This window comes from Stegodyphus dumicola, chromosome 12 (genome assembly GCF_044657685.1).
Source record: "Stegodyphus dumicola isolate Sdum_Otavi_A_Nest chromosome 12, ASM4465768v1".
Classification (NCBI taxonomy): domain Eukaryota; kingdom Metazoa; phylum Arthropoda; class Arachnida; order Araneae; family Eresidae; genus Stegodyphus; species Stegodyphus dumicola.
In genome coordinates, this window is record NC_140779.1 from 58,967,917 (window position 1) to 58,990,617 (window position 22,701).

The following is a 22,701-nucleotide window of genomic DNA, read 5'->3' on the forward strand; positions in this document are numbered from 1 at the left end:
TTTCCCATGTGAGTTTCATCATTTCTATGCAGTATAAAGCACTGAATTGCTTCCAAAATGACATTAATGTGTCATGTATTCCTTTATCTAGTGCTTTATTTATACAGATGTAAACATGTCTGACATAATAAACTTTAAATGCTTTATGGTTGCTTGATCCATTGGTTGGATTAAGGATGTGATGTTCTGTAGAAGAAATAAAACCTCTACATTTAGATTACAATGTTCTAATAGGCATTCACCACCTAGGCTTCACCACTATGTCCTGGAGCATTATCGAGAATAAGGAGAACTTTAAAGCTCAGGTTTTCTGTTCTAAGGAATGTTTGATGAATGCCTTTTCAGTCATGATTAAAAAGGATTATCACAATGCAGCCAGTGCTCTGCAGCATACCATGTAAAATTGAAATTCCCATGGTGGACAAATTAATTGGAGAAAATTAATAAAATGTGTATACACAAAATCATGTTCCGCAAGGGTTTACTACCACAGTACTGTTCCAATGTTTAGAAATTTTGGACATTTCTCAAAACTTAAGAAATTAAGTGAAACTGATTTTCATACTGAAAGTCCTAAATTTTTGCTCATATTTTTAAATAAGTTTATTAAAATAGTAACATACATATATATGTAAGGTGTAAAGTAAAATTCTAACTAAATGCAAAGTTAATTTTCAATAACACCTTAACTTTACATTTTAATTTGGGCATTTTTATCTTCTATCCTAAAAGCAGTAACTGTTTTCAAAATTAATCCATGTCATATGATTCTTGAATAATACTTATGACACAGACACTTGCATATAGAATTCAGCAAATAAAGATTTCAATTTGGCAGTTGAAACTTTTTATTAACCAATAACGATTATATGTGAACTAAAACCAAATCATTTTGAACCAAGCATTCATCTTAGACACGTGACATTCCTGCTATAGCTTGCTGTCCTGCCAACATATCACGGCTTACCTCTCTTTCATCAATTATAAAATCATAACAATGGGGGGGGGGAACAAATATGATAAAGCACAGATTGCACCCACTTTTAATAACTTCTAAATTAGGGGTATTCAACCATGGGCCACAAGTGGCCCGCTGAAGGCATTTTAGTGGTCCCACATTTGAATTTGAAAAAAATTGAAAAAAATTTTATTTCAGGAAAAAATGCCTTGTCAGTTTTTTGTCATAAGAAAAATTCATTTTCTCTAATTCTTCATATTTAAAACATTTTATTGACATGCTTGATATTATTTGAGATAAAATTTTCTAAAAATAGCGAGTTTTTCAAAAATTTTACTTTATCTTATGCAATTTTAAAAATTAAAAATTTGACTACACATAAAAACTCAATTCCATAAAAAGGGTAGATTCTTATCTTGTTGTAAATGTGGTTCATTTCATTTGGTCTAAAGGACTTAAATACAGGTAATTTCAACAATTCACGAGTGATTTGGAAGCTGAATATGGTGATGTTGTGTATAACATGGAAGTGCGTTGGTTGAGCCGAGAAAGGATGCTGGAGTAAAAAACACAACTGGCTTGGTTGTTAAAACGTCACTTTTACTTTGAACAGGAAAAATTCTTCAATGATACATTTTTGCTTAAATTGGTACAGCACTGGAGATGTTAAAACGCACCTCACAATTTCTATACACACACTCTACATTTTAGATAATAGAAAAGGAAACTTAGCGAGGGGACATGTCTTTCCTAGACAGAACAAGCAGAGGGAAAATAGATATGTAATAACTGCAGAAGTATTTATAGCTTGGAATGTCTTTTCTAATCTTGAGCAGCAACTAGGTAAAGATTTCACACTGTAGAGAAATTGTAGGCAAAGAGTGACGCAAAATGGTACAAAACGTATCGTTTAAACGGGGATGTGTTTAGTTAAAATAGAATTTAAAGGTCTGTTGCCAGCTGGTTCTATACTTTAAATTAATAACCATGATCTGGATGAATTTTTTGGAGAAGTAAAATGTAAAAAGAGAGTAAGCAAAAATTGTCGAATAGAAAAAAAAAAAACTTTGCTATAGAAAGTCTTACTTAAGTAATTAAAAAAAAACGAATATGATTAGTTAAATTTGATAAATTATTGACAATTTCATGATTTTACACTGACTTCTGAGATGTTTTTATTATCATATCATCATTTAATAATTTAGGAATTCTAAAATGGTCATTTCTGCCCTTCTTGACAGCTTGAAAATGCATTAAACAGTAAAATTAATAAATAGATAACTTAATTAACTTTGAAATAATCAAGAATAACATCCTTATGCCTGCTCATTTATTATTTTTAAATCCACAGCAATATGTAATTTATTTATACATAATAACAATAATAATAATAATGTTAAATGACTTGAAACATTGATAAATCACTGTTTAAAACACTGCTAAATCATAAAAATAAATTGAGCTTACAGCCATTTATCTTCTGTTTCCAACAGAAATACAAGAGTATTATTGTTGAACGTTTAAAATGCCGTGGTTCTAAAAACAAACATTTAATATAGAGCAAAAAGAAGAAATATACACACAGAGAGAAATGTTGTCTATGTCGTCAACACAATTAAGAGGCAATCGGCCTTTACCAATATATTATAAATAGGGTATCTTTAATGATGAGTTGAATCCAGTAAGATGGAACATACTTTTTTCCATCTAGTGCAGAGTTTCTAGAAGAGAAGTAAATGTGGCACCATCTTTTGGCAAAAATTGTAATGAGCGTGGCTGAGGACCGAACCCACAATGGAAAGACCTGTATCTTGAGGATTTCTGCCGCTCGGCTATGCTCGTCTTGAGAGAAGCTGCGAATTAATCTTGATCTGCAAAGTTCAAAATAATCTCGATGGCTTGAAAAACTAGACAAAGTTTCTACATATTTCATTTAGCTGATTTAATTCTCTGAGCTATATGGTTATTGATTTCATGAGATAAAGGGTTTTCTGACCTTTGAAAATGTTAATGATTTCTGCTAAATTTTGTCACTGTAACGTTTTTTAGGCATTTCTTGATTAGTTTGGGCTGAAGCTTGAATGAATTCGGGGAAGTCATGTTTAGTGGGAATTTCTTGTTTTACTATCTTCTCTAAATGATTGAATCTTTTTCTGTATACCTTACAACCACAATAAGAAGAAACATGATTTTCGTGACAGTAAATGCAAGTTGGTTTTTCATCTGGTTTTAATTTACAGGTATTGGATCTGTGATTTTGCCTGCACTTACAGCATCGGTATAAGCTAAGCTAAAATTATCTAATTATCTATTTCAGTTATTGTTGAAAATTGCGTTGTTCCTTAATCTTTGAACTGGATCCGGCTTATTATTTTTTGCAGACTGTTAGAGCAATTTTATAAAAGTAAGCTTGAACTTTTGATTATGTCAAATAGAATTTCCGATTCTGGAGCTGCCAAAGGATCTACAAAGCGAAAGCATGTTTCGATGTCCATCAAACAAAAAGTGGAATTGCTGCAAAAAATGGAAAAAGGCATGAAGAAAGTGAGAGAGGTTAGTGAAATTGAAAAAATTTCGATTGACAAGTCAGTTTTCTCAGCACAGCAATTACAGGACTTGAACAGCGGAACTTTGTAACTGAACAAGAAATTATGTCTGTTTATAGAATTAAAGAGAAAGTATTATCACATAAAACGAAGCAACTTAAACAACTTACATTGAAAGAAATGTTTAATAAGGTAAACAAATAAATATTAAGCTTTTCTTTTGTAAATTTTGATACCCTTTAGATCATAATTGCTCTTTATTTCATAAATTATGGTTTCATATTTTTAATTTTATAATTTCTGCATGCCATCTTACCAGATTTAAACTGATGATCTATAATCCGGAATCGCTGAAGTTCCGATGAGTCTGGATTAAAAACTTTTGACTGTATTAAGATATTCTTGAGAGATAGCTTCTGTTAAATTAGAAAAAAACTTTTCTGTGGTTGTTAACGACTGCTGCAAAATATGAAGGGATGGGCTTGAATTTCTTAGTATTTTCGACTATTTTCTTAGGACTTCCTGCGGTTTTCTTTTCTTTTCTCTGGGATTTACTTTTCTTAGTAGAAATTAGAGTAGCAATTATACTTTGACACGGCGGGTCATCTGAAGCAATTACAGGCATATCTTTGGATATAGTCAATTTTCCTTAATAATTCGAATAAGTAGAATCATTATCACTATCATATCGATAATATATCACATATCATAATCGCTCAAAGTAGCATGCCAAGGAATTTTGCCCCTATCAGGTGGTTCGCTATTACTGGCCATATCTAGGAGAAGAAGCAAAAACGATATTTACCAAAAATCAAGAAACGCAGTCCGAGAGTCATGTGTCACAATCGAATTTATAACTCAGAATGACAGAGAGAAAAGTTTACAGCGGTTATATATATAACTTTACAGCAGATCATGGTCTAACAAATCACAAACAAGACACATAAAACAACCAATCAAAAAAATAAATAAATAAAAATAAAATAAAAAATATAAACAAATAAAATAGGATTAAGTTTCAGAATGCATCGGACCTGACAAAAAAGTATAATCCTTTTAACCAATAAAAATGCGATTACAAATATCTCAACAATTATAAATAAAAACACTGTACTTTCCGTTCTGAAGTATGTTATTCATGTTTTGAATGCTAATCAAAGGAAGTCATTCTCTAAATTTACTCCATTAAAGTACAGGTAAATTATTAATAGTATTTTTCTGTTAATTACAGTAAAAAGTCTTTAATCCGGATGTCCATAATCCGGAATGATCTATAATCCGGATGTCCATAATCTTTAAATATCTATAATCCGGACCTCAAAGCTACAAACTTTCTGCTCATGCATTTTTCCTAAAGTTTTGTGCACCGAAAAATCTGTCTTCTTGCCCGCTGACTGAATTGCTTGTTTTTGCGTAGAAACTGAAACTTTAATTGAAATTTTTTTTTTTAATTTTAATTTTTTAACTGTATTTGTTGTTTTTATGTTTTTCTAAATCTTTAAATTTTTAATGAGGATATTTTGTGTTTTTATTATTTTTGCCTAGCTGCGAAGTAGGAACAGAATTAATTGAATGAGAAATACATCTCTAATGAAATTCGAGGAAATAAGCATTTCATATTAGCAGAAAATACTGTTTCCAGTCTGTTTTAGATAGAGGAGAATGTTTATGAGTAGCACATGTGCATTAGGTAAGTAGTGCTGAATCGTTTGTGAAAAACTGTTTATTTTTTTATTTGTTTAATTTCTTTTATACATTATTTTAGATTTATTATAGTATTTGTATAGAACATGTGGCAATGATTAGATAGTTATTCAGATGATTTAATTTTTTTGCATTCTGAGCTATAAAACGAGCGATATGTAACACAGTTAAGTGAACCTATCACCAGAGTATCAATATGGTATATACATAATAGTGAATTTTAGAAAGTGCATTTATTCTATTGTTGTTTATGCATTATTGACGAAGTAGACTTAATTCAATTAAATAAGTTTAAATTAAATGCAGGATAAATGCATATAACTTAATATTCCATACAAGGAAACAATGTGGTGTACGCATCAGATTTTTTCAGTCTAAATCAAATTATTTTTCATTTATAATGTGAAATCTACCAAGCGTAAAATCTATACAATTTTAAATTGTATGTAGTTGCCATGGAGGTAAGAAAGGAAGGAGTGGCCAAACGAGTACTAGAAGTGAAGCACTGTTTCAAAGCTTCGGTCACTAAATGGGTGTTTTTTGTTTACATTCAGAAGCTCGCTCGACTGGGTTCTGATAGTATTTTGACACACGATAGTTCTATACAAATCGAAAAACTTCCGCATAAAATAAATATTCTTAGTATGATGGATAATAGCAATTTGTATAGTTTAGCGACATTTATGCAAAAATCACATCTTTGTTATTTTTAGATAACTAACAACAGTGATTTTGATTATGAATTTGTTTTATAAGCTGTTGAACTACAAAAATATAGATTTTAGCAAAAACGTTATGCTTAAAGAATGAAAAATACCTCACCATACCTTTAAAATTGTATACATTTTTCGATACCCTTAATACAGTATTCGCTACTTTTATTTTATGTTCCAAATGCCAAAATGTTTTAAATATAATAAATTGTTTTCACATCCACATATTATTGTAACATGTACTTTTTAAAATTAGTGTAAATTACTTTACTCGAAAAATATAGTGAATGCAAAGAAATTAAAGATTTCCACATGCCGGAAATAAAAAATATGTATGGGTATTTATGCATGTGCTTCCAAAAAGCACGTATCTGCCTTTAACAAAATACGTAAATAGTTATTTAATTACTTATAAATGTATTTGAAATGAAGGATTTATTCATTCATAAATAACTGTGAAAGTTACTGTGAAGAAATCTAATTATTAAATGCATCTAAATTTATAATGATTATAAATATTATCTAAATATATAATAACCTTAACATTGAATTGTAAACATAAATTGACATCTTGTTTACAAATACGTTATAAAACTATTTAAGCAAGAATTGTTCATACTCGAAAGCAATCTGTTAAAAGGTATTGTAAAGCAATTTCTATGAGATGCGTACTTAAGAAAATAATAAAGAAGAGTTTTCAAATATGCATTATTGAAATTATGGGTAAAAAAATCTAATAAGTATAATTAAAAGAATTATTCCCCTTATCAGTCATATATTCCTCTTATATAAGTCAGTTACAAGTTTTAAATAATATTTTAAAAATAATCCTTATTTTATTCCCTTTCAGAAATATTCAGAGAAAGTTAAGTACTATTTGAAGTATTTCGCTATTAAATTAAAAGGTGCTCTAATTTGAAATGGAACGAATAGAGCATTAATTATAAATTGACTTACAGTTTTCAATTTAAAAGATGCCTCAGAAGCTAAAAAAATCATGTCATATTTAAGAAAGCATTTCAGGAAACACTTCTATAAGTAGAAAAGAAATAATGCATAATTTCAATAATACAATAGACTTTGATCTTAATTTTTGTAATCCTTAACCAAACCAAATCGAATTACCTTAAATTTTTTTCTAATGTAATTAACGAAAACTTGTGAAAATATTTCAAATTAATCCATTCTGAGCAAACTGTTCTGTGAAAAGTATAGCATTTAACTCTGTTCAGAATGAAATGTTGTTCAAAAATGTATTCTTTTCATATACTTAGGCCTGTGAAGTATTGTAGAAAAAGAAAGTGTATACATTTATATGCATATTTACGACACAATTACAAAATATTTACATCCAATCGTGTCAAAACCCGTTGATCTCAACAGTAAATTACCCAATGTTTTGGTCACGAAAGAAGGGATCGCCACTGCTTCAAAGCAGGGTATGGGGAAACCGGTTTAGGGCCACTCCATCTAACTTCTTACCTCCGTGGTAGTTGTATGGATTGTTGTTTTTCTACTGTACTGCTAATACTTCTTAATACATGAGAATTCCAATATATTAAACAGAAATAATAAATTTGCCAACCTCACATGTCTTTCCAAGGTTTTCACATCTTTCGCATGTTGATGCACACTAAGGAAGAAAAATCAGTTAAGTTTTGTTTTCCAACTCAATTACATCAATAAACTAATCAAAAAATTAAAAGTTAATCACAAATACACTTTACAACAACTGTATAATAAGACCTATTCCCTAAATTAGATGATTATAATAGTACTTAAATTAGATGATTATGATTAGAAAAAGACCATATGTGATGCACTTTATTTATAACAGCAGCATACAAATATTATTGAAAAACTTTTATATTTATAGCATGTGAAAATTAACTTTTACATCACAAGAACATTCCTTTAGCAGAAAAAAAAAATCCCCTCCCCAATTTTTTCCGACTAAAGAATTGTGTTAAATACTTCAAAAATGTGACTTGTGTTCAACTTCATCTAGTTTACTGCTAATAAAATATACATTAAAATGTGTCAGTTCTTATATATCAAAGGTTACATATATTCTTCCATTAATTTGGAATTAGATGTTGCACATTCAAGGATTTCATGCATTGTTTATCATCACAAATGACAAATCTGGCATGTTTTTTGTGTGTACCCCTACAGTGCAATTTTTATCATATGCTTACAAGATTTTGATAAAAATGAAGAAGACATGCCACAGCTGCTTCTTCATAGTTTGATGAAACCTGATAATTTGACACTTGCAAAACATTTATATGGAAGGTGAGCAGTATAAAAAATACATCCATTTTTTTATTGCTTATAAATTCACTTTCAAAGAATCATATTGCTCTACAGATAAACTCCAGTAAATGCATACACTAAATAGCACCTTACATTACTGTTAAGTAAATTTTCTAATAAATGAAGAAACTGAGCATGATGCAGTTTTCCATCACTGGTAGGATTTCTTTTATTATACAGCAATGTTTCAATTACAATTTTGTGAATGTTTCACAATTCAAGTTTTCTGCAATATACTTGCAAACTTAAATAAAACATATTTGACACGGTCATATGCAATAAGCATAATTTTTAACTAAATACACATAAATAAGAACTACCAGCATTATAGATGCTCTCTCTCAAAGACTTCAGTTCTAATCCTACCACGTGTCAGTTAATAAACACAGACTGCTCTGTGTTTGTAAAAATATTACAAGAAAAGATTTAATTACATAGTTTTATTTATTTTTTGCCTAGCTTAAAATTAATTTTTTCAAGAGCCTTGCAATTCAAAATAACAAAATTTCTTTCACAGTACTGTTCGCTTTATAATATTTAATATCTCAAATACCATTTTACCTACTAATCAAGTTTAAAAAAATATATATTATATACAACATTAAATATATTCATTAAACAGTAAAATTCAAAATACATACCTGTAAATCACAGGAACTAAAAGAATACCGCCTTTTCCCTGAGAATTAAATAACATTATGAAATTAAATCATCTGAAGTAAAAAGAGTACACATGATATTACTATTCAGGTTAATCCAAGAATCTTTCTTTTATTATAATATGCTTAATAAAAAGTTATGAAATTAAATTAATATACGCTGCAAAATATAATGAAATGTTAATACGAGGGCTATCCAGAAAGTAGATTACGTTTTGGAATAAAAAATAAACAAAGTATAGGAAACAAATTTTATTATATACAGATGAAAGCCACACTCAAATACTACTTTTCTATATAGTCACCATACAAATTAAGGCATTTATCGTAGCGATGTACGAGCTTGGAAATTCCTTCGTCGAAAAATTCGGCCGCCTGCGCCTTCAACCACTTCGTTACCTCTTCTTGCCTTCCATCTTGCACAAAACTTGTGGTAACCAAGCTTTTCGCTGATGATTTTGTGCAACAAACTTCGCGAAATTTGTGGAAAACTCAAAGAAAGTTCCGTTATTGTGAAATTTCGATTTTCACGGACTTTAGCATCGACTTTTTCGAGAAGTTCGGCGGTCACTATGCTGGGTCTCCCACTTCGATCTTCGTCGTGAACATTGGTTCGGCCATTTTGAAATCTTATGACCCACTGACGCACTCCACCTTCAGTGATAATGTTGTCCCCATACACTTCACGAAGCTGCCGATAGATTTCTATCGGTTTACAGTTTTTTGCAGTCAGAAACCTTATTACTGAGCGCACCTCGCAGCTCGCGGGATTTTCAATTAACGCAGACATTTCAAACCGTCACAGTATCTGAACGGAGCACAGCACGAACCTCTCATTAGCACGGCTAGATGCAGACTGAGCTGCGCAACGCTCTGACCCCAAGATGGCCGCGCTAGCCCCGCCCCTAGCGGACACAGACGGAAACGTAATCTACTTCCTGGATGGCCCTCGTACTTCTTACTGTTTCATATAACATTTAATGGCTAGTCTTGGATATTGGTGCAATTTATTATATGAGCAAGAATTTTTAAGAATACAAATAATAACTAATACGAATAATAACTAATAATAATAATGAGCAACTTTGAGAAATGAAAGTTCATCTTCATATTCATAAAAATATGTCATTATATTGCATGTTATAAAGATATAATAATGTTTAAAAATAAATCAATAATTTCATATTAGTATCACTCAATGCATAACTAAGTAAATAAATAAAGAATAAAGTAAAAAAAAAAACTATATTATTATGAGCTTATTTGTTTTATACCTTCTCGGTTTTCAAGAGAATCACCATCAACTTGTACATTAGGAGGTAATGAAAAATAGCCATAAAACTTTGCAAAACAGGATTTTATCAAATTAGCTACATCAGAACTATTAACAGACTCAGCAATATTCTTTTGACTAAAAGGATCTAGAATATAAAGTAATTTTATTCATTAATCAAAGATAAATAATATATCTTCCACTAACAGGAACAATCTGAAGTAGATAAAATTATTATTAACAGGATTTATGAGTAACATACAGTAGAAGCACTTACTATTATATCCCTAACATTTGTGAAAGACTATATTTAAAATGTTAGGTAAGCTTTCTGAGATATTCTTACATAATACACGGAAAAATATTCTACTCTAAATGTAGTTATGGCACTAACATATATGAACATAACATATATGAGTTTACAATGTGGCATATCAAAACATTCTCATTAATTTATCAGCTATTAGAAATTTGAAATAATATTTTAATGTCAAATTATCTTTGACACATCATGTAATATTTAAATGTATTACAGCAGAATTTAATATAAATCATAAATATGAAAGAAACAAAAATGGCATATAGTACTTGACAGGAATAATAAAAAAGTAATTTAATCTATTATATATATATATATTAAAAAAAAAAAAAAAAAAAAGAATGAAAAAATGAGAAGATGTGAGGGAAAACTAATTACTAATTAGAAAAATTATACCAAACTTGATAAAAGTGCAATTTATTAACTTATCTTCTCTCCAGTGGCCGAGCACTTTCAGATTTAACATTTGATGAGATAACTAAATTAAATTATCTCTTTAATGTTTCATCATCAATAGCACTGCTCAGGGTACATCTGCATAGAGGGAGAAATATCACAAATATCTGATTCCATTTCAAGGCTACTGGGTGGTAGCTTGCAGAGAATATATGTTTTTGAGAGCAAGAGGCAAGAAACATGGAAAATCAATTGTGCTCTAATCAACTGAGAGCAAGAGGCAAGAGACATGGAAAATCAATTGTGATTCTAACAGCGGATCTCCCAGTTGCCATCTAGAGTACCATGAAAGCATACCTAGCGGCATCCAAGAATTCTGTGCATTTTTTAGCACAGAGAGACGCATGAAATACAGCTGACCAAAATCAAGTGATGAAAAACTGGTCCATCACATTTTAGTTCATGCACAACAGTTAGGCTTTTGGAAGTGAGGAATACATAAAATCAACTGCACTCTCATAAAAATTCAAATCATGAAGCTTCCATTTGCTAGTTGGGTATACTCAGCACAAAAACATGCATGAAAGAAAGAGATAATTCTTTACAGCAACTTTCACTAAACACTGTATAAACTATCACAACCATTTAACTTATTGCAATAATAGAATTTATGAATGCTTCCTGATTACTCACACCTCACAACAATGTATTGTCATGAATTTTGTACATATATAAATAATTTTAGTGAAATTAGATTTTTTTTTTTTTTTTTTTTTTTTGTATAATGTAACATGAAAATCTAAAGAGATGATGCTCTGCCAGAAAAATAAAAATACAGGGCCAGGTCTATTTAACATTGAGTAAATGGCTATTTTGTTATATTGGCGAGATATTGTCAAGCTGGCAATGATTTTGGTAACTAATTTTTGTTAACTAATTTTGATTTTGGTAACTAATTCTGAAACAAGGATCTAGCCCCTCAGATGCTAGTTTCCTCCCTGATCATTTGCGCAGATTCACGCCCAGCATATTTATATCAGGGAGCTCGGCATGCAAAAAGGAATCAGCTGGCACCGACGCCACGCCATTAAGTTACGAACTTGGTGCACATTACTCAGCGCAAATTAATTTCTTTTATTAGTTTTTCTACAGTATTTTTTTTTTATTCGGATACATGTTTACATGTTTGATATTGATTTTTGGTTGTTTCTCATTTTCTGTCAAATAATATATTATTTTGATTTGTGTTTTCCCTTTTGCACCGTTTTGTTTAGTTGTTTAATTATAAATCTATATATAAAAGAATTCCTGATATTTATTCATTCATTCATCTGTACATCATCGCCCAAAGCTATTACAGATACAGATATCAAAACCTAGGAGCTCATTTCTGGTCTACTGAAGGCATCATTTAAAAAGAGATTTTTGAAAATTCGGCATCCGGGGGGGGGGAGGGCAAAACATGTTTTTACATTTTTTCATATAAGGAAGAAACAGATGTACACAAGAGTCTTGCTTTAAAATGCATGGAACATGAATACCTAAAAACCAATTTCAGAAGTTCGCCCCACCCCCAAAGACCCCTACCCTTGAGAATTCAGCCCCCAAGGGGGCTGTGGTAATACAATTTTTATTAAGGTAGTACAATAATTGAGACAGATCGTTAATAATCATAACAATAGAATAGAATAAATATTATTTTGTCTTTCATTGCTATGGGTTACCAGACTGGCAGTGTGGAGTTGTAATAGGCAAGTCGCCACAGGGGCAAAACATGTTTTTCACATATTCCTTCATACTTTAGATATCCGTAAGTTTCAGTGGTGGATAAGGCTGGTGCAGTTTCAGGCTGATCAAGAAATTCGAACAGTCGAATTGACACAGATGACTCGGCAAGACAGCCCTGCGAGGGAGAGTATGTGCGATGCACAGATACGACAAATGGCAAAATCTATTCTGGATAAAATATCAACTTTTAGAATAATTTTGTCTGCTCACATATATTTGAAAATATTTCAATATACTGAGCCAGTAATGAAATATTTACAGACTAAAGGATTAGATTACATCCTAGCATATAATATAGTTATGGAGGCTGCAAGCTCTCTAAAACCATTTCTAGGAACTTCAATTTAATATTTAATGCATCAAAATTGTTTGCAACGGATTGCAATAATAAACTAGAAAGGCTGGGTTGTGATATAATTATAAAAGAAGAGCTACCTGTTAGAAGATACCAAAAAAAAAAAAAAACAAATGGTAAAAAAGTGAAACAAATGGATGATGAAGAATCGGCCGACTATAATTTCAATTGCTCTATCAAACAATTCAAAGTTATTGTCTTTAGTTTTACATTGGAAAATGCCATTTAATTGATGGAAAGTGGGTTTAAAGGGCATAGGAAGTTGTATGAGGACATATCACTTCTCGATCCCCAAAACTTTTTGAAGCCATTGTCGCCGAACACTTTCGACTATTTTTCTATATTATTAGGGCATTATGCAGGTATAACAGCTGGTTAAAATTCTTAAGGACGAATATCAGGACCTAGTAATTAAATATGAAATAATAAAAAATTCAATTCAAAATCATTATTCTGAATCTAATATCGAGTCAGAAAGAGAAAGAGTTCTATCTATTCATGAGCATTCATCTAAAGCTAAATGCAATTTCTTGTGTGCATATAAATTACTCTTGAAATATAATTTATATAGTATTGTGTATGCCAATGTCTTTTTTGCTTATACGTTTGTACTCGCTCTAACTATAACGATGAATGCAAAAGAACTTTTTCGAAATAAAAAAACTGTAAAAAGTAGATTAAGAAGTGCAATGAAGCAAGCTAATTTGAAGTCATTACTATTGACAAACATAGAAAAGCAAAAATTAAAGATATAATGGAGGAAATATTTGCCCAGGCACCCGGAATTAAAAAATCTTTAAATGGCTAATTATGAATCAGCCGCTGTTTTGTTTATATAATTATTTAGTCACTGTTATTTATTGTTTGTAGTTTATTTGAATATATATTATATATCTGAATAAAGTGTTACTTTTCTGTAAAGGTAACACTTTATTCAGATATTCCGTCAAAACCGCTGCCATGCGTTGAGCCGTACGTGGACGAGCATTGTCATGGAGGAGTACAAAACCTGCAGTAAGCATTCCACGCCTCTTGTTTTGAATGGCACGTCGCAATTTCCACAGTGTTTCACAGTAATGGTCAACGTTTACTGTTTCACCATGTGGAAGGAACTCAATGAACAGAATGCCCTTCCTGTCCCAGAACACCATGCACATCACTTTCTGTACAGATAGCGTATGTTTGAATTTCGTCCTGACTGGAGATCCAGTATGCCGCCAATGCATTGATTGCTGCTTGGTTTCCGGGGTGAAGTACAAAATCCAAGTCTCATTGCCCATGACGATCCTGTCAAGAAACTTGTCACCGTCATCGTGATACCATTACAGAAATGTCAGTGCTGCTCCTAAGCATTCAATTTTGTGTTCAGGTGTCGGGTTTTTCGGCACCCACCTGGCACACAATTTTTTGAACAGCAGGTGCTTAGTGACAATCTCTTGCAACAAGGATTGCAATATCTGCAGAAAATAACTGCGCAGCTTCATAATCATGAAGCGACGGTTCTCCATCACAAGCTCAACAAAATCATCATTGATGAGGAACTGTCCGCCACTGCGCTCTTCATTATGGACACTTTGACGACTTTCCGAAAACTGCCTACACGAATGATGCATCATCTGCTTTACTCATGATGTTTGGCCCATTGACCTGACAATGAATTTCAATCGACGCAATACTTGCATTCAAGAACTTTATCACCGACCCAACCTCGCAGGCAGCAGGAGAAGGAATAAGAGCTTCCATTTCGGACCACTGCAACCACGCTACTGGCACGAAGTGGAACCTGTCCGGCTGGCATATGATTGATATGTCGTAGATCTGTTACGCATGTGCAATTGACATGGCTAATTACGCTAATTACGTAATTTCCGGAAGAAACGCTGCGGCGTTTACGTGTTTAAAACTTAAATTTTCAGCGGGTGCGGCGTTTAGGTGCACTAAAAATAAAATATTTCCTATGATGGTCATTGTACATAGTTTGGATGGCCTTGTCATTGTGCATAGACTGGTGCTGTTCCCACACGAAAGACCACTCAGTTATTTTGTTTACATTCTTTCCCTTGAACGGACCTACATGCCTTATTCACCCTAAACGAGATCTCAGAACAATAACATTCTTCCCCCTTTCAAATCAACATTCTCATCAGTTTGAATAGTCTCTCTTCTCTGCCATTCGATGAATCTTCCAGGACCCATCCTCTCCCCACCCCTGCCTTTTCTGCAATTTTTTTCAAAGGCGGACACGACTCCACCTGCCTCGCAATAACGAACTCTGACATATTCCCCCTTCAGCATGAATGGATTTTTCTTGGCATTCTGCCAAATACAGATCCCACCAGTTTGGGTACAAGTACTTGTTGGATAGTTTTTAAGTAAGAAGGGAGCGGAAAATTTTTGAAAATGTCTCTAAACGGCACAGAAGCTATACATTTCTTACCTTTAATTTATTTTTGAGTTATGGTTTCATTTCATGCATTTTTCTTAACTGGTATGTCATATATATCAGGACTTAGGTTGAGTTTTTGCATCTATACGGCCCACGACGATGTCACGCGCAATTTAATCTATTGCGGTGTTTCTGTGTAATTTTAACTTTTTTCTCGAGTGCGGTGTTTACACTGATGCAGCCTTTCTTCTGGAAATTACGGTACTTTAAAGGGGAAAACATCAGGAAACTTACTCTCTGGATGTGCCTCGTATAATTTTATTATACAACTCTGTTTTCAACACAAGTATAAAATAATTTAAAATTTAAATATAGATTTAGTAAAGTTTTTGTTATTAAAGATTTAATTTTATTTATTTATAATGTGCTTATATTGTTCGTGTAGCTCCATATTTTATTTAAAGGATAGAAAAATCAAAGAAAATGAAGTGCCATTTCAACAATCAGTTGAAGGAGGAATTTCCATTTCTCGTGTCAAAGAAGGACAACATTGTTTTCTGCAATATTTGCAGAGAATTTTGTATTGCAGTTGGAGGCAAAGCAGCCCTAACTAAGCACTTAAACACCAACAAACATAAGCAATCATTAGATGCATCAGCTTCTAGTAGTAAAGTAATTTTTTTTTAAACTTCTAATTACTCCGAAGAGGAAAAACAGCTGTAACGGAGGGAACATTTTCATTTCATACAATAATTCATAATCAAAGTTTTTGTAGTATGGATTATACAAGGAAATTATTGAAAAACTCTCACAATCCTAAATTTTCATGTGCCAGAACAAAATGTGAGGCTATTATTAAATTAGTATTCAAAAATTACTGTGAAAATATACTTTGGGAAATGTATTTCTCGCACATTTAACATATTAACAGCTTCTAGTTGTGGAGGGGCTGATTTTAGAATCCTGCTTAACACATCACATTGTTTGTCAGATTTTATTGAATCTACTAATTCTAAGCACATTTGTTTTAGTTCATTCTTTCTATGTTCCAGTGAGAGGGTCTGTGACTTTGTTTTTGCTAGTTCATTCAAAATTAATTCCTTTTTGTCATCTATAAGAAGTGGAGATTCATTATGTGTTGTGGTAGCTGTATAAGTAGCAGTACTTGTAGTGTGCTGATGTAAGTAATGTATATGTTTGCACATATTCCACCTAATTGAAGAATCAATACAGCTGCATATATATCAGAGAATGCATATATTGCACTCAGTGCACTGTATATGACATGTACACGTTTTGTTATTTTCCTGTATAGTGTACATTTCTGTATTCTGTATAGATGACACAAACCACCCATTCTCATTTTGTATTACTTGTAAAGATAGTGTTTCACTTGTTTTATGTCTGATTCTTAAATCTTGTATCTTGCTTGTCAGTTTATCTTTGTTTCCTGTAATTAAGCGATCGATCATTTTATTTCTTATAAATCTCATAATGCCATGTATGGTCTTATCCAATCTCTTAACATTTTCCCCATGAAAATAGATATATTTTAATGTTTGGTGCATTCGTTCGATGTGCATGTTTGTGTTAATACCACTGTGAAGTCTGTAACAGTATGCCCAGCTGGATGTATTTTGTAAATAATGTGTTTCAAAGTATTTTGCAAATTCAATAGTGTCAGGATTTAAGTAATTTTATTGCTGCTTCTGTCAGTACATGAAAGATATGAATGTCTTGTTCTTCTAGATCTAATAATAGATCTAATAATTTTATATGTTTTTGCCTGTTTTTCAGCACCATTGATTTTTTTAAAATTTTTTCTCCAGGCTCTATCAATATGCCATGCACAAAAGAGACGTTTCTGTGCTAAACCTATTTCAGCCTTCCAAGCATTAAAAAAAGATTCAGCCATATCAAACATAAATATTTGTGGTTGTATTTATCCAACTTTTTCTTTAATACATGAAAAACAATTGATAGCACAGGTTGGTCACATCGATTAGAAATTAAAAAAGCACATGGGAATCCTTGGTGCAAATCATCTATTGTAAGTAAAGTCATGAGTTCAAATCCATATCCATTCACCCCATGTGTAGCATCAATACAGTCAGAACAAAATTTTTTCAGTATCTCTCCTTGTGCTTCTGTCATAATTATTAAAACAAAATCATTTTCTTTTAGGAATGAATATTGTGCACATGTCGATCCCTGGGTTTTATAAAATAAAATGCATGGATTTTCAGAATTTTTCATTTCTCACATATCCACATATCTACACTAACCCAATCATTTTCATGTTTCACAGAATTAGAAGACAAATTTAAAGATTTTTTAATGTTATGTAAATCTTTTTTCGTAAGTAAATGAACCTTTTCAAGCCCAGTATCTGATATAGAATTTCTAATTTTATCTAAAATATTATGCAGAGGAATTTTTGCCACTATCTTTGATGCAATATTTTTTCTTTCATCTGTTGTTAAAAATAAGTGGCCTAAATCATTCTGATGCCCAATATGTATTTTCTGATATGACACTACACATTTGCCATCTGTATGTTCTGTTACTTTTAATGCAGCTGGGCAATATGCATTTATTTTATTGCTACCAAGGATTTTTAAGTGACACAGACCTTTACTTTCTGATATAAAATTTCCTGAATGGTGGCATCTGAAATTATAATATTTTACACCATGTATATTACTATGCTTACTACCATAAGAAACAAATTTTGACTTTATTATTTTCAATTTCTGCCTTCCATGCCAAAAAATCATTAAATGAATTAAATTCTAACTCAGTATGATTCATATCAACATTATGAAAATTCTTGAAATGAAATATTATTTCTCGCTTTTCAAAATTAGCATAACATAGAGGACACACATAATTACCTCTTTGATTGACTTTCGAAGTATGAATTTTATTTTGATGATATTTCAAATTTTCTAGGTCACTAAATTTCAGATGGCAGTTCTCACATTTATAGCTTAGTGATCAATCACTTTTTAAAGAATCAATTAATGCAGTATTATTAGAGTGTAATTTATTGGCATGGCGTTTCAAAATGTATTTATTTTTGAAAGTTTTCAAGCAATCAGGGCATACAAAATTACTCTCTGCCACACTAAAATCATTTGCATAATCAACCATACTACTAGAACTTTCCCCATGACACACAACAAAACTTTGATTTTTTAAAGATTCAATTAATGTAGTAATTACTATGATGGAATTTATATACATGGCATTTCAAATTGTATTTATATTTGAAAGTTTTTAAACAATCAGGGCAAACAAAATCATTCTCAGCCACACTAAAGTCATTTTCACACTCAACCATATCGGTCACTACAGACTCAGAATTATCACATATACTAGAATTGGAATTCTCCCACATGATTACTCTTTCCAGATGTTGATTCCATTCAAAATCAAAAATTCCTTCTGAGGAAACAGAAGTATTTGGCTGTAAAATACTTCTCTCAGCCACACTAATATCATTTGCACAATCATGCATACCACTCACAACAGAATCGGAATAATTGGAATTATCGCACACCTGAGGAAACAAAATTCCTTCTGAGTAAAGAGAAGTATTTGGCCCTGAGAAGGGTCGTTTTTCTTGATTTTGTGCAGAAGACATGATAATCAAAGTAAAATATAAAAGAGAACTGTTTCAGCAATCACACACAATTAGAGCAGTGCAAAAAGCAGAATGAATAACATAGTAATAAGGCACGCTTGCGCGCCTTCAGGGAAATGACGACCTGCGCAGTAAACAGTGCAAATGTTCAGGGAGGAACCGGGAGGAAACTAGCATCTGTGGGGCTAGACTCTTGTATTCCTGAATAACTGTAATTACCGTATATACTCATGTATAAGTCGATCCCCTGACTTATGAGAAACATTTTTGGAAAAACAAATTTGTCGTATGAGCAACGCCACCCCCACTGATAAAACAGCATGCCGATGTACTTGATAAAACCACACTTTAGTTGTTCGTACTTTTCACAAATGAAGCTACTTTCAGCTTGAATTTCACAACGTAAGACATTCTTTTTTGTTTCACAGAACTCATTGCCCTTTTTTTTTTTTTTTTTTTTTTTTTTTTGTAGATTCCACTAAACCAGACATTATAAAAAGCAGGAAATGTAAAAAAGCACGTGTACGATCAAGATAAATAGACAGACATTCGGTATGGTAACAGTTACCGATTCATTATAGTTATAATAATCAAAGAGCACCTCACAGATAATGTACAAACTGAATTGCTCTGTGATGCCAGATAATGAAATGAAATGGGAGGTGGGACTTTTCTAATAAACAGAAAATAAAATCGAAACAAATTTAATGAAAAAAACTAATAAAATAAAATAGAAAGAATAAATAAAAATTTTGTGTTTTTTCTGTATGAACGATATATTTAATAATCAAGTTCGCTGTGTCATCGATTGCCGGCAGATAATTTTTTTAAGGTTCCGCGTATAAGTCAACCCCTACTTCAAAGTCTGATTTTTTTTTCTTAAAATTTTCGACTTATACGTAGGTATATATGATAATCTATCTATGCAACTGTAACTGTACCTGGATCTTAGAACTTTAGCTGTATATGGGTTCTAGTAATTTCTAGAAACAGAATTTACCAGAGATTTCTCAGTGGTGGGGTGGAAACTATATAAACTGGAGAGAGCATCTGCTCTCAGTAGTTGTCCATTCAGAGTTGAATTCGGAGGATTGAGATATCCATGTTAGCTTCACTTTTTAGATTAGCTTCGCATTGTATTGTGTTTAACATTCTTAGTAGCTTTAAGTGTAATTACTCTGAGATACTGTGAAGAGATGTACAAGTATTTTTATGGAAAGTTCCAGAATTGTGAAGTGTTTCTTTTGGTATAATAAATTTTATCAAGCTATTATCAATTCGTTGTGCATATATTTCTTATGTTTAGCAAAACTTTAGGACAGCTAAAAAGAGCTGATTATGAAAACATGTTTTAATGCTGGAAGTATCAAGTTGATGCATATATCGTATTACAGAAAACTGCTTAGCAACTCATCCTACAAAGAAAAATTCTAGCAGATCCTTGATATAATACAAAGAAGTAACAGAGAAAAATTAATTTTTGTGTGTTTACATAATTTCTTTATGTAAACACATCTCCAATTGCTCTCGGGTTTGAGATAAATTTTATACAAAAGTAAAATCTTTGTGCTTAAAAATAAGTAAATAAATAAAAATTGGCAAAAAAATAGATAATGTTTTTATTATCCTACAAAATTAAGACAACCATGACTAAAAAAACTACAAGAAACTTTACTTTTATATCTACTTTTGCTATTGCATATAGAACAACTAAATGATTTTTAACAAAACCATGACTATTATGCTACAAAAATTTTAACATCCATACACTAATATATTAAACAATAACAGCGAGTAAAAAATCATACAAGTAAAATATTACAATCTTTATATTGAAACTTATAATTACCTTCAACAGCAATCCATGTATTCCAAGATTTTGAGCTTTTCAGAACAGGATGTTTCTGAAGAACAGATACAACATGGTCTTCCCAATTAAAAGTTTGGTAATAATTTAAAAATTCTAACCATAACTCACCTAATGTAGAAGTATTTAATTTTTGGTGATTTTTGAGCCCCTGTAAAAAAAGTCATACATTACAAATCACATAAGCATAAAACATTTAAGATGCAATTCTTATACTTAATAATTGACTACTTACCTAATTCATTTGATAATAATTGTAAAATATACTGTTATGATGAATCCAGGGCTGGTGCTAGGTATTTTGCCACCCAGTGGAATCTCTGCAAGTATGAAATTATGCTGCCCTGTTCCTCCTTAGATTCTAAAAGCTTTGTCATCCTAAATTCCGGTGCCTAGTACTCTAAAAATTTTCCCATAAGTAAATTGTACTGTTTGGTGTTTGCCTAAATTCTAAAAATTTTACCACTCCTAATTCTGCCCTCCAGCGCAGTCTTACTGGCTCTGGCACTGGCCCTGGATGAATCTTTAAGTATAAAAAGGAATACAACTTAAAATTCAAAACACAGATTATATTTTCCAGATGGTGAATTACCATACTTCAAAGGAAAAATATATATATTTATTAGAAATAACACATAATAATGGTCAGGTCTGCCATCTTTCACACAGTTTTACTTCCTTGTATGAAGTATAGGAAGTACTGCAATTGCAAAAAAATTTTCGATCTCATATTTCAATGAAAATATCCATTTTGACCACTCTAAAATCCATCTGAATGATGTTTTTGCATGAGATTTGTACAGATAGAATTAAGGACACTTTTTTAAAAAGAAATTGAAAACCGGATTCAGAAGAAATTTTCTCAATACGTATGTTTCAAAAGTTTCATGTACGTACGTGTACATGTATGTATGTGACGTACGTTTCATGGACGTATCTCACATAACTCAAACATGAGTAGCTGTAGAACACTGAAATTTTGGATGTGGGACTTCTATAAAATGCAGTAGTGCACCATTTTTTTTTTTTTTTTTTATTACAATTGGCCGCACTAAACTCCCTCTCTTGTTACCCGGTTCCATGAGCTCAATTTTTTTATTCTTATATGTTGGTAAATTGTGCATTTTTTGCTTTAAAAGTGATTGAATTATGTTGTTCTTATACTCTGCTTAAGGTTGTTATGCCTTTAGTTAATTTTCATGCGACAGTTGTAGAATTATTTACAATTTAAAAGTTTACATGGTGCTAAGCCTAACGAGGCTGCTATTTGTTTACATTTGAAATTCATAGTAGAAGAGTGAATTAAGTCAAGTGGTGGACCAATTTCAGTGCCTCTTTGCCCACTGCAGCCAAAAGTTAATTTTCATTTTTGTGCACTGAAAATTTTGTCCCAATAGCTAAATTGCTCGTTTTGGCACAGAGATTCTAATTTTAATTGTTAAAAAATTTTTTTAACTGTTCTTAACTGTATTTGGTGTTTTAAACATTTTTTTTTTTTTTTTTTTTTTTTTTTTTTTCTGTATTTTACAATTTTCAATGAAGATGTTTTGAGTTTTTATGTATTTTTCCCTTGCCACAAAGTGAGAACTGAATGAAAAATATATCTCTAATTAAATTCGAGGAAATAAGTTTAAATGAAATACAGCAAAAAATGTGCATTATTTAATAGGCCATACAAGAAATTTGTGGTGTCCACATCAGATTATTATTTTTTTTAAATAATAATGTTTCTGCTATTTACATCACTACTCTCTTTTAAAATACTGCAGGACCTC

General features: G+C 31.5%; 1 protein-coding gene across 2 annotated transcripts in view; it reads right to left on the reverse strand.

Annotated features, from left to right (window-relative positions):
- The window catches only part of LOC118201137 (terminal uridylyltransferase 4-like), a 138,140-nt gene that overhangs the window by 54,194 nt on the left and 61,245 nt on the right, over nucleotides 1-22,701 (reverse strand). For both annotated transcript variants that reach the window (XM_085827746.1, XM_035373172.2), the window contains 4 exons: nucleotides 20,909-21,077; nucleotides 10,171-10,317; nucleotides 8,879-8,916; nucleotides 7,507-7,554 (listed from right to left, as the gene is read on the reverse strand). In XM_085827746.1, the coding sequence (XP_085683872.1) occupies nucleotides 7,507-7,554; nucleotides 8,879-8,916; nucleotides 10,171-10,317; nucleotides 20,909-21,077 (402 nt within the window). The remainder of the gene's footprint in view (nucleotides 1-7,506; nucleotides 7,555-8,878; nucleotides 8,917-10,170; nucleotides 10,318-20,908; nucleotides 21,078-22,701) is intronic.